Consider the following 12460-nt stretch of genomic DNA (forward strand, 5'->3'; position numbering starts at 1 on the left):
GCAGAGCAAATGCAAAGGCCCTGGGGCAGGACTGGCTCTCAGGGCTCGAGGAGCAGCAGTGTTCCTGAACCGAGTGATGGAGGGAGAGAGGAGGTTTGAAGGATGTTCCTTAAGACTTTGCAGACCTCAGCTCTTATCCCAGAAACGGGGAGCCCCTGAAGGGTGCAGAGCAGGGAGTGCTGTGAGCTAACCTAGGTTTCTTGGGGCTCCCTACAGGGAGACTAGACGAGGGGAGGAAGGGAGCAGGGGCCTGTCGGGAGGCCGCTGCAGGTGCAGGTGCAGGACATTGGCAGGGACCAGGTGAAGGTCACACTGATAATGGGCAAGGCTAAAAGGGGGCTTGCCCGCCCCTCCTCCTGCTCTCCGAGCTTTGGCGTTTGCTGCTCCCATCCTCTCCCTGCAAGTGTGACCTGGGGTGAGTCTCTTCACCCTCGGTGTCCTCAGTTTCCTCCTTTGTGAGGCGGAGACCCCCGGCCCTCACCTCACTGGGTTTGGGGGAGAAACGACAGGTATGGCTTGGGTAGCAAGGCCCATGGCACAGGGGAAGTTCTCTAAAGGAGATTTCAAGCCTCAGGAGCTCGTTAACGTCAGTGAAGTATTTGGGGCTGGGCCGGGCGCCGAGTGGGTTTGCGTCTCATCAGAGGGGGTTATTGGGGAGAGTTTCTAGGGGAAGAGGCCAAGGGAGGGGTGGGGGCCCAGGGCTCCGCGGAGGCAGGAACCCTGAACAGGAGGTGGGCCCAGGGCAGGCACAGACCCCAGCCCCGGGTTCGAATCCCAGCCCTTCCACACTGACCGCCCCTCTCTGAACCCCCAGCAGGTGAAATCAGAGCTCTGCCCTCCCACAGGCGGCAGGAGAATCAGAAAGGGTATTGGAGGCAGAGCCCTCGGTTCTGAGGTTCTGACGTGTGAACGGGTGTGACATCAGATGACTGTTGTTGTCCCTGTTCTAGGGTTGTTATGACAGAGCCGGTCCCAGTTCCTGGCTCCCCAGAGGCCGGTCCTGTCCCCCCCACCCCAGCCCGGGTCCCTCCGCCAGCCCCGCCCAGGTGTGTGCCAGGTGAGTGCTCAGGTATGCGGAGGCGGGGTGGCCCGGCGGGAGCAGGAAGGACTGGGCCGTTGGGAACCCAGAGGAGAGCAGAGAGCCAGCTGGGCCCCTCGTCGCGGCCACTGCCTGGCAGAGCCTGCCCGGCAGGTGAGGAGGGGGCCTAGCCGGGAGGGGCTGGAGGTGGGGACTCCTGTGTCTGCGGGGGCAGGAGCAGAGGGCCAGGACTCCCGGGTCCAGACACCACGAAGCCCTTCAGTCCTGACGAGGTAAGGGACCGGCCCCGTAGCCCGAGGTCATAGTGGCTGAGGAAACGCATGAACGGGTCTGGCTCTAGGAGGAGACTTGGAATCAAAATCCTTTGGTCCTTACAGTCGAGAAGCTCTAAGCCCGAACCCCTGGGCCCCTAAGGAGATCAGGCTGGGAGACAGGATCCCTGGAGAGAGGAAGGAAAATAGGGTACACATAGATTAGGGACTGAACACATGGATCCCTGACAGATTTGGGGGGGCAGGGTACTAGGTGTGAGGGAGGAGGGTCTGGGGGTCTGGACTCCTGGGTCTGAGGGAGGAGGGGGCTGGGGCCAGGACACCTGGGTCTGAGGGAGGAGGGGGCTGGGGGCCAGGACTCCTGGGTCTGAGGGAGGAGGGGGCTGGGGGCCCAGACTCTGGGTCTGAGGGAGGAGGGACTGGGGGTCTGGACCTCTGGGTCTGAGGGAGGAGGGGGCTGGAGCCAGGATACCTGGGTCTGAGGGAAGAGGGGCTGGGGGTATGGACTCCTGGTCTGAAGGAGGAGGGGCTGGGGGCCAGGACTCCTGGGTTTGAGGGAGGAGGGTCTGGAGGTCTGGACTCTTGGATCTGAGGGAGGAGGGGCTGGGGGCCAGGACTCCTGCGTCTGAGGAAGGAGGGGGCTGGGGGCCCAGACTCTGGGTCTGAGGGAGGAGGGACTGGGGTCAGGACTTCTGGGTCTGAGGGAGGAGGGGGCTGGGGGTGTGGACCTCTGGGTCTGAGGGAGGAGGGGGCTGGAGCCAGGACACCGGGGTCTGAGGGAGGAGGGCACTGGGGGCCAGGACTCCTGGGTCTGAGGGAGGAGGGGGCTGGGGGCCCAGACTCTGGGTCTGAGGGAGGAGGGGCTGAGGGCAGGACTTCTCCCTCGGTCTGAGGGAGAAGGCCACTGGGAGCCTGGACCTCTGGGTCTGAAAGAGGTGGTTGGGCCAAAATCCTAGGTACTGCAGGCCAGGTCAGGCCCTCACTTCTCTGCTGGCTCCCAGGGCACCTCCAGGTGGCAGGAGCCCCCCCATTCTCCACACCATGAGCACCACCACAGGGTAAGTGCCCCCAGCCCCCTCCGGCCACCCTCTTACCCACGCCCCCAGGTAGCATGGACAGCAGCCCAGGCCTGGACAGCCCCCTTCCCTGCTCGGCCTATAGTTACAGCCACTGCCCCAGAGCAGACACGCCCGGGTTCAAATCCAGCTGCCAGCACTCAGGAGTGACCCCGGCCCAAGAACCTCACCTCTTGGAGGCTCCGTTCCTCCTCTGAGGAACAGGGACAATTTTGAGCGCTTGACAGGAAAATGAAGGTAACAGGACTTAGCAGATCATCTGACCAAGAGTAGGTTCTCAACTCATGGCAACTGCTGCTGCCGTTATCTTGTTATTAAATATTGACCTTTTGCCGAAAAAATCCGGGCTGCTTATAACAAAGGCTCAAGTCTCCTGGAGTGAGCAGGGAAAACAACAAAGGGAGACCCATGGGAATAGTGGCATGGGAGATAGGCGGTAGTGAGCTCTCCAGCACAGAGGTAATCAAATTGTGGGGCGATCTGACCAACAGAACAGGATGAGGAGCAGAGCTTTGACTTGAAAGTGTTCCTCGTTCCTGTTGAGCTCTGAGTTTCCGTTACTTCTGTGCACTTCTTCTTGGAGAAGGTGACCTAGGAGGAGGAGGTCAGGGGCAGGAGACAGAAGGATCAGGCTGGGAAGAGCCTGGCCCAGGGGGACGGAGAAGATAAGTCTGTCTACCGCAAACACTAATGCTGTTGTAAAACGCCCATTTATTGAGCAACTACTGTGGGCTGCCCTTTGCATCGTGCAAAGTAACCGTCACTGAGGCCGTGAGGGCCCTCGACTCTGAGCGAATCCACCCACAGCTCTACCAGACGGAGGCTGTAGACGGGCTCACTCCTATCTCAGAAAGGGACACCGAGGCAGGAGAAATGAAGTCTCCCACCCAGGGTCCTGTGGCAAGGCGGTAGTTGACAGGGCGTTCAAAGCCAGGTCTGCGTGACCGCGAAGACCACACTCTCCACCACCTCCCAGCACCACTCCCGGCCTTACCCGCCTGAAACCGAGCTCTGGCCCTGCCCTCCCCTGCTCAGAACCCTCCTTGGTTCCCCATTGCTCTCACAATGAAGTCTTTCCCGCTCTGCTTGGCATTCAAAACCCCCATGATCTGTTCCCAATTCGCACGGCCCCTCTCACCCTTTTCTCCCGAACCAGCCCAGAAGCTGCCCCCAAACCAAGTGCCAAGTCTATCTATGGTGAGTTTGGGAGCCAGAAAACCCCAGGCTGAAACTGGGTCTGAGGGAGGAAGGGGTGGAGGGTCTGGACTCCTGGGTCTGAGGGAGGAGGGGCTGGGGCTCTGGACTCCTGGGTCGGAGCGGGGAGGGGGCTGGGGTCAGTACTGCGGGGTCTGAGGGAGGAGGTGGGTGCGGAATCAGGATCCCTTGGTCTGAGAGAGGAGGGGCTGGAGGTCTGGAGTCCCAGGTCTGAGGGAGGAGGGGCTGGGGAGTCGGGATCCATGCTTCTGAGGGAGGAGGGGCTGGGGGGTCAGGATCCCTGCCTCCCGGGGAGGAGGGGCTGGGTCTTTTGGGTCTGAGGGAGGAGGGGCTGGAGGTCTGGAGTCCCAGGTCTGAGGGAGGAGGGGCTGGGGAGTCGGGATCCCTGCTTCTGAGGGAGGAGGGGCTGGGGGGTCAGGATCCCTGCCTCCCGGGGAGGAGGGGCTGGGTCTTCTGGGTCTGAGGGAGGAGGGGCCAGGGGCTGGGGCTTCTGGGTTTATCCTCCTTCTCCCCCACAGAGCAGAGGAAGCGTTATTCCACTGTGGTTCTGGCAGACGTTTCCCAGTATGCAGTCAATGTGAGTCTGGGGTCTGCATTGCCCCGGGGAGCTTAGGGGAGGAAAGGCAGGCAGGCCTGGGAAGATGGCGGTGTCGAAGGCGGCCGGGCCTCCAAACGGCAAGAAGCTGCAAGCTCATTTGGCCCATCTGCCAGGCGGGGCTGCTTCTGCCCGCCTGCCCTCAGCGGTGGGAATCCGGCAGAGGCAGTCCGTTCCACTTGAATCTGCCAAGGTCCTCCTCCAGACCGGCTGTTAGGCCGGACAGGCAGGCCCCAGGGACAAATGCTACGTCAACCTGTGTGCGCAGGGGCCAAAGTGTGCCAGGTGCTCTCTTGGAGGCAGGGGTGCTTAGAAGGGACTAGATCCAATCCCTGCCTTCAAGAAGTCTCCAGTCTCGCTGGCAAGACACACGCAGGCGCCAGTCGCGCTGATGAAAACAAAACAAAGGGCCCCATAGGTGGAGCCGGTGACGGGACGCTTTCTGGAGGAGGTGTGGTTACTGTCAGGCTGGAAGGCGGGGGCAGGGGATTCTGAGCCCACCTGGCGCCCTCCTGGGGCCCTCCTGGGACTCCCTGCTTTCTCCGCACCCCTGCCAGCACCTGGTGACGTTCTGCCTGGGCGAGGAGGATGGCGTGCACACCGTGGAGGATGCCTCGCGGAGGCTGGCGGTCATGGACAACCAGGGCCGCGTCTGGGCCCAAGAGATGCTGCTGCGCGTGTCTCCGGACCGTGTCACGCTGCTTGACCCCATGTCCAAGGTGTCAGGGGACACGTGGGTGGAAGGGGCAGAGGCATGGAGAGCTTGACTCTAGGGACGTCCGAGTGTGACTCTTGGCCCCCACGCGTCCTTCCTCTGGGAACTTTGGCAAGAGCTCTCTGCCCTTCGTTTTTGGAGCGTCACTGCAGCCCCGCAGGGTCGCCTGGGCCGTGCTGGGGTCCCAGCTGGCACTGCTGTCATTGGGATCCTCGGATCCGAGCCTCCGTTTACCCGCCGTCTCCCCCCCCCCCCCCGCCCCGCAGGAGGAGCTGGAGTCGTACCCGCTGGGTGCCATCGTGCGCTGCGACGTGGTGACGCTGCCTGGCCGGAGTCGCTCGCTGCTGCTGCTGGTGTGCCAGGAGCCGGAGCGCACGCAGCCCGACGTGCACTTCTTCCAGGGCTTGCGTCTCGGGGTGAGCGGGCCCGGGTCCCGGGGAGCCACGTCACGCAGGGCTGGGACCCTGCGGATGCCAGGGGGCGGAGCCGGAAGTGGGAGGAATCCAGAGCTTGGGCGGTGATGGGGCGGGGCCTCTGTGTGGGGCGGGGCCTCTGCGCGGGGCGGGCCTGGGCCAGTGGAGGGGGCGTGGCCTGGAGAGAGGCGCTGGAACGGATGGGGGGTTTGAGGGCAGGTGGGACCGGGACGAAGTAGAATGGAGACTGAAACTAAGGGCCGGGACGGAACCTGACAGCACCTGGGGGAGGGTGGATGGGAGCAGCCAGAACTCGGGGCGAGTATGGCCTAGGGGCAGGAAACCCCAGCACCCCGGCTCCGGGATTGGGGACGCGGCTTAGGGCAGGGGAAGAAGTAGCAGGGCGCGGGCGGGCGTGGGCACCGCATGTGGGCGCCGACGTGGAGGGACTCCGGCACCCAGCCAAGGAATCGACTGAACCGGACCGCGGCTGGGACGAGGGGTAGGTGCGGTGGAGGCCTGGCCTGACCGCATGATTGGCAGGCGGAGCTGATCCGAGAGGACATCCAGGGGGCTCTACACGACTACCGGTCCGGCCGCGGGGAGCGCAGGCCCGCGGCGCTCAGGTAAGAAAGAGGGCTGGGCGGGGAGCGAGGGGAGAAGCGAGGACGGGTGGGGTCTCAGTCTCGGCATCCGACAAACGGGCTGCCACCGCTCGCCCACAAGAGAACGAGTTTGGAAGCCTGTCGAACAGAGCGTGGTTCAGGTCTTGCCAACCCCCCGCAGACACGTGTACCCGCTCTCCAAGAGTCCTTGTCCTAGTGCTGGTCCTCCGTTTCTCCTCCCTCAGGCCTCAGTTGCCCTCCGCACAGGTGCTCGCCCCTCCCCTTGTCTCCAATTTCTCTGCGCCACCTGCAGCCTAGGTTTGACTCGGTTCTGAGACCCGCTGTCTCCCCCGCCCTGGCCCCGGGTGGATCCAGGCTCTTTCCCCTCGTCCCTCCGCAGGGCTACGCAAGAGGAGCTGCAGCGCCGCCCCTCGCCGGCCGCCGAGACCCCTCCCCCGCAGCGCCGCCCGTCCATCCGCGCGGTCATCAGCACGGTGGAGGCGGGCCGGGGGCGACCCCAGGCGGAGCCCATCCCGGAGGCGGAAGAGTCGCTGAGGCCGCGGCCTGGCCTGGCGGGGACCTCAGGCAGCGCTGCCCCAGCCTCCCCTGACCTGGGTCCCCGCGGTCCGGACCTGGCCAGTCTGCAGGCGGAGCGGGAAGTGGTGCGTGGGGCGGGGCTAGGGCGTGGGGGCGGACCGGCTGTGGATGTGTCCCGCCTCCCGGGAGGGGATTGGTGTCAGACTTCTGGGGGTGTGGCCGGCGGTGACCGATCTAGGGGGACTGGCACAGGCATCCGAGGGCTCGGCCTGGCCTGGGAGGATGTCAGGGTGCTCGGCCTAAGTAAGGGCTTTGCCTGGGGTGATGAGGGGCCTGGACTCCGCATCCCCGAGTCCCACGCGTCCCCTGTTCTGTCCTCCAGGACATCCTGAACCACGTGTTCGACGACGTGGAGAGTTTCGTATCGAAGCTGCAGAAGTCTGCGGAGGCGGCCCGGGTGCTGGAGCACAGGGAGCGCGGCCGCAGGACCCGGCGCCGGGCGCCTGGGGGTGAGGGCGCCCCCCGCCCCCCAGTGGGATCCGGAGCATCCAGTCCATCCCAAATACCTTCCCTCTCCCTACGGCCTCCCCCTGCCCCCTGTCCCCTGTCCCTACCCCCCGCCCAGGTTTGATGCCCCATCACCGGGGATCCCACTGGGCCCCTGCCTCCCCCCCCCCCCCCCCCTGCAGAGGGTCTCCTGACGCTGCGGGCCAAGCCGCCCTCCGAGGCCGAGTACACGGAAGTGCTTCAGAAAATCAAGTACGCCTTCAGCCTGCTGGTGAGAACGGGTCCACCCTGGGCCAGCGGGGGGTCAGGGGCACGGCGAGCCTGCCCGTCCGAGCTCTGAACCCGGCACCTGCCCCATCCCTCAGGCCCGGCTGCGTGGCAACATCGCCAACCCCTCGTCCCCCGAGCTGCTGCACTTCCTGTTCGGACCCTTGCAGTTGGTGAGGCACCCCATCCTTAGGTACCCCCTGTGGCAGGAGGAATCGGGGTTCCACTTCCGGAGGGGGGGAGGTGATGGCGTGCTCACTCCTGCACCCCCGGCAGATTGTGGACACATCGGGAGGCCCCCAATTCGCAAGTGGAGTGCGGCGGCCGCACCTGACGTCCGAGGCGGTGTCGCTGCTGCGGGACCACCTCACCCCACGGGAAAATGCGCTCTGGACCTCTCTGGGGGACGCGTGGACCCGCCCGGGGTGAGGGGCGCCGTGACGGAGGGGCGGGGCCGGCAGGGAAGGGTAGTTGTTGGGCTTAGCTAGAGGTTGACCAAAGCAATTGAATGAACCCAGGACCTATGCCGGGACCCGGCTGGAGGAAAGGCCAGAAACTCCTGTGAAGGAGAGGCCTAAGACTGACCAAAAGACCGGGCTTGGAGGAGTGGGGTGGGCTGTACCGGAGGGCTACAGCTTCGGGAAGGACTAGCCTGTAGGTTGGGGAAGGCGGTAAGAGCAGAGCCGGAGGAGACTTGGGGGAAAAGAGGCGGGATGTGCTTAGAATCAGAAGGAAGATTCAGAGGCTGGGCGCAGCGTTAGAGTGGAATCCGTGTGTTTGCAGATACAGTTGATGCCGGGGGCGGGGCTTGGGCAGGGCTTCGATGCCGGGGAGAGGCTTGGGGCGGGGGCGAGGCTGGGCAAAAGGGGGCCAGGTAGGATAGAGCCGACAGGAGGGGGAAACTTTACTGAGGTTAATAGGGCTGGAGGCCACTCCAGGAGCCCTGAGCCCCGAGCCCCTCGGCCACAGGCTGGAGCTGCCCCCAGAGGAAGGATCCCCGTACAGCCCTGAGTTCTCCAGCGGCTGGGAGCCCCCGGCCACCGACCCGCAGGGCCGCGCCTGGGGGGACCCAGTCGAGAAACAGCAGCAGCACGAGCGGCGGCGCCGGCAGGTGAGCACCGGACACCCACCCCCCGCCTCCCCTGCCCAGGTGACACAGCGGGGCCGGGACCGGGCAGTCTGGCCCTACCTGAGCTACTGCTCTCCTCTCCCCCGCAGCAAAGTGCCCCCCAGGTCGCTGTCAATGGGTGAGTGCCGCCCCCAAGGTGGGACAGGTGGGGTCGAGGAGGGGTGCGCCCTGGGGGCTCCTGGCACTGACTCTGTTCCTTTTTTCCGTCTTTCCTTCTGTCTTCCCGGCTCATCACAGGTGGGTGAGGTGGTGAGGAGGGAGAGGGGCCCGGGCTGGGAGGGAGGGGGCGCAGATCCCAGGGCCGGAGGGAGGAGGGGGTTGGGAGTGGGTAAAGTCTGAGAGGCTGTGAGAAGGCAGTAACTTCCCAGGGCCTGGGGAGCTCCCTGTCTGGGTCCCTAAGAGGATAGAGCCCAAGGTGTTGGAGGCAGAGACTGGGGAATTGGGCCTTTGGGGTTGGCAGAAGAGCCCGACTTTGGTGCTTGGGGCCTTGGAGACCCAGCCAAGCCCTGGGCCTTCAAGGGTCATGGGGCACGTTTCTGGGAAAGTTGGGAAGTGGTAGTATTTCCGGGCCCCTGAAAGAGGTGAAGACGGAGGCTGGACCCTCACTCTCCCAAGGCTCTAAAGCCCTTGTCTCATTTCCTGCTGGAAGTGTTATACTGAGAGCCTTTAAGGGTTAAAAAGTTGGGGAAATTGAAGTTTGGGAGACCTGGACTCCTGAGTCTCTGGGGGAGGAAATACCGGGGGGGGGGGGGGGAGCTGAGTTCATGATTCCAAAAAGCAATGGGGGCACAGACTCTAGGGTCCTGGGGCATAAGGGGCATAGATGACCCAGGACTCCAGGGTCCTCGCGCAAGTCGGGGGGCAGATGTGAGGAAGCTTCATGGGATAAGAAGAAGGCAAAGCTGCAGGAGCAGAAGGGGGGTCTGGGTGAGGGCCCCGGCAGAGGGTCTCAGCAGGGACAGCGTGCTGGGAGCTGCCAGCCCCACACAGGGGGCGCCGCGGCCCTGAAGACCCCCCCCCTCTCCTTTGCACAGGTAGGCCTGATCCGGGCTGAGGTCCTTCTTCCTGGGGCATCGGAGCCCAAATCTTGCTCCCTGCCACCCCGGCTGCCTGGTCTTGCAGAACTCCCCCCTGCTTCTGACTCTTGGGCTTGACACCCCCAGCTTTCACCTTCCCTTCTCTGAGCCTCCCTTTGCAGGGAGAACAAGAAGAATAATCCCTTCCTGGAAGAGAGAGAAGTCTATGAGGCTATACAGGCTAGCAGTTAAGAGCTCAAGGCCCTGGTAGAGCTCAGGTTCATATCCAGCTGCATGCCCAGGAGACTAGAATTACTCAGGGCATGGACTGCGGGGCCAAGGTGGCAACGCCTCTTTCTTGCTCTGTGACCTTTACCTCATCGTGCCACCTCGTGTCCCTGTTCTCCGACTTCCTCACCTGTAAAATAGCTGATGACAGGGTCTGCAGTGGGGGAGAGGGGTTCCAAATTCGTGGTTACACCAAGGGTTGTGTTAAAAATCAGATGTAAGAGACTGAGCAGTCTGGCACCTAGTCAGTGCTATATAACCACTGTTTGTATCCTAACTATGGGCTACCCGAAGCATGAGCCCATTACGTATAGGTGCTTAGTAAACAGCTGGCTCTAGCTGTGTGATCTGGGGCAAGTGACTTTCTCCCCCTGAGTCTTAGATGTCCTCATCTGTAAAAGGGAGGTGACATCACTGCCTGTAGTTTGTGCGGCAGCACGGTGGCCGGGCACATAAGGAGCGAACTGCATTCAAGTTGTTACTCCGATTTCAAATCTCTATTAACAGTATTAACCTGGCCCCCTGCGTTGACCTCTGCTTGGCTCTAACCCCAGCTCACACCAACTCCCTACTGCCCAGAGCAGGGAGACTGGCTGCCTCCTTATCCCCAACCTGTGGTATTCTCCACAGTCACCAAGACCCTGAGCCAGAGGCTGAGTCCCAGCTGGAGCCTGAGGGAAAGTGGGTCCTATGTAACTATGACTTCCAGGCCCGCAACAGCAGTGAGCTCTCTGTCCAGCAGCGGGATGTGTTGGAGGTTAGAGGGGTGGGGGGTGGGGCCAAGGGACGGCAGGGGGCCCAGCTGTAGCTGCAGACACAGGCTGTGAACCATCCTCTCCTACCCCCCTCAGGTCCTGGATGACCAGCGTAAGTGGTGGAAGGTTCGGGACCAGCGAGGGCAGGAGGGATATGTACCGTATAATATCCTGACACCCCACCCCGGGCCTCGGGCAAGCCGCAGCCTGGTGAGTCTGGGGAGATTCCTGGGGACGATCAGGTGTCAAGGGCACTGACAGAGGAAGTAGGTGGGGGTGGGGGCGGGGGCGGGGGATGTAGAAATTTACCTCCAAAAGGCGTAAGAGTTGGGACTAGGTCCTCTCTTTGATCCAAGTGCTCCTCTGGCTCCCTCTCCAGGAGAATAGCATTCCTCCTCCCCCACGGGCCCCGGCTCCTGCCTCCTCTCGCCCCACCTGGGACAGCTGTGATAGCCTCAACTTGGACCCCCTAGAGAAGGGTGAGTGGTGCAGGCACCTTCGGGGAACCGTTCTTGTCCTCGCTTTCCAGTCAGGGGAACCAAGGTTCGGAAAGACCAAATGGACTCCGAGCCCATCATGAGGACGCTGGAGGTCTCCCTTCTGGCCCCAGGACCCTTCGTCCTGAGTCCGCCGTCTCTCCCGGTTTCCCCGCCTGCAGAGAAATTCTCCCAGATGCTGTGTGTCAACGAAGAGCTGCAGGCGCGCTTGGCCCAGGGCCGCTCAGGCCCCAGCCGCGCAGCCCCGGGTCCCCGCGTCCCGGAGCCGCAGCTCAGCCCGCACTCGGGAGCCTCGGAGGTCCGCGCCTGGCTGCAGGCCAAGGGATTTAGCGCTGGGTGAGTGACTGGGGTCGGCCGGGGAGCCGGAGGCGTGATCGCAAGAGGGGGAGCCTTGGGAGTGGCCTAAAGCGAGGGTCGCTCTGGTGGCAGTGAACGGCAGTGTGACTGGCACGTTACTGCGGGCTCGGATTGGGGTCTCCGGGCGCGCCTGCCTCCGCGGGAAAGCTGGGCACACGCGCCCCGCCCCCTCCCACAGCGCACTGTGATTGGGGGGCGGGAGCCTTCTGCTCAGCAAGAATGCTGTTCCGATTGGACAAACGGCAGGACAGAAGTGACGTGATTGGCGGGGGCCGAAGGGCTTGGCGCTGTGATTGGCTGGCGGGCGTGACAGCTCCCCCTCCGCTCGCCCAGGACCGTGGACGCGCTGGGCGTGCTGACCGGCGCGCAGCTTTTCTCACTGCAAAAGGAGGAGCTGCGAGCCGTGAGCCCGGAGGAAGGGGCGCGCGTATACAGCCAGGTCACCGTGCAGCGTGCGCTGCTGGAGGTGAGCGGACGCTCCCGGGCCGACCCCGGGAGGGCACCCAGGGCTCGGAGACCAGGTGTCTGATTTCCACCCCGCCCTCCAGGACAAAGAGAAAGTGTCAGAGTTGGAGGCGGTGATGGAGAAGCAAAAGAAGAAGGTGGAAGGCGACATGGAACCTGAGGTTATCTGACCCTTCCCGGCTCCTCTGCTCAGTTTTTCGAGGAAGCCCCGTGGCAGAACAGACTCTGCAGACTGCTGCCACCCATGGAAGTAGACCCCTCCCGAAGGCCCCAGACCTGTTCCGGTGGAGCCTCCTGAGTGAGCGGACTGGCCGTGAGTGGGAGGGAAGGGCCACACTCGGGGTCCCCGCGCATTGGGATATGCTGCCCAGTCTATAAACAGCCTCCTTGTAGCAGACATTTTCAAACTGCTGTCCCTTCTCTACCGGGCCACGAGGGGTCCAAGAGCCTCTCTCACCCCCGCTACAGCCTCAGGAGGACAAGGAATCTGCAGGTCCCCACCTTTTCTGGTTTCTTTCTCTGAATCCCTCTCCTCCCTTCCCACCCCCCCTCACGTCCCCACCCGACATGCTTTCTCCTCACCTCTCAGCCACCAGTCTGTCCTCTAGTTCACTCCAGAGGGACCTTCTGAACGGCCAATATCCCAGGCTTCCCTTGCTCAAACTCCTTTCCTGACTCCCCACGGCCCTCTTAGCCCTAGAGCCCAGCATCT

The 12460-nt window shown here is 63.4% G+C and overlaps 1 protein-coding gene across 2 annotated transcripts; it reads left to right on the forward strand.

Annotated features, from left to right (window-relative positions):
- Positions 1 to 1065: 1065 nt before the first annotated feature.
- On the forward strand, positions 1066 to 12145 carry EPS8L1 (EPS8 like 1). Of its 2 annotated transcripts, none has more exons than XM_053210618.1 (20): positions 1066 to 1192; positions 2313 to 2369; positions 3544 to 3584; positions 4121 to 4179; positions 4755 to 4916; positions 5179 to 5328; positions 5869 to 5951; positions 6331 to 6592; positions 6850 to 6976; positions 7157 to 7245; positions 7340 to 7414; positions 7518 to 7666; positions 8211 to 8352; positions 8460 to 8488; positions 10305 to 10431; positions 10526 to 10639; positions 10809 to 10908; positions 11088 to 11262; positions 11617 to 11749; positions 11832 to 12145. In XM_053210618.1, exons 2-20 carry the CDS (start codon positions 2353 to 2355, stop codon positions 11916 to 11918), a joined length of 2121 nt encoding a protein of 706 aa, XP_053066593.1. In that variant the 5' UTR covers positions 1066 to 1192; positions 2313 to 2352; the 3' UTR covers positions 11919 to 12145. The 2 variants fall into 2 exon arrangements, with proteins under 2 accessions (XP_053066593.1, XP_053066592.1); XM_053210617.1 differs by having other exon boundaries at positions 1070 to 1192; positions 2268 to 2369.
- The last annotated feature ends 315 nt before the right edge of the window (positions 12146 to 12460 follow it).

The sequence above is a fragment of the Acinonyx jubatus genome, chromosome E2, assembly GCF_027475565.1.
Source record: "Acinonyx jubatus isolate Ajub_Pintada_27869175 chromosome E2, VMU_Ajub_asm_v1.0, whole genome shotgun sequence".
Lineage (NCBI taxonomy): Eukaryota > Metazoa > Chordata > Mammalia > Carnivora > Felidae > Acinonyx > Acinonyx jubatus.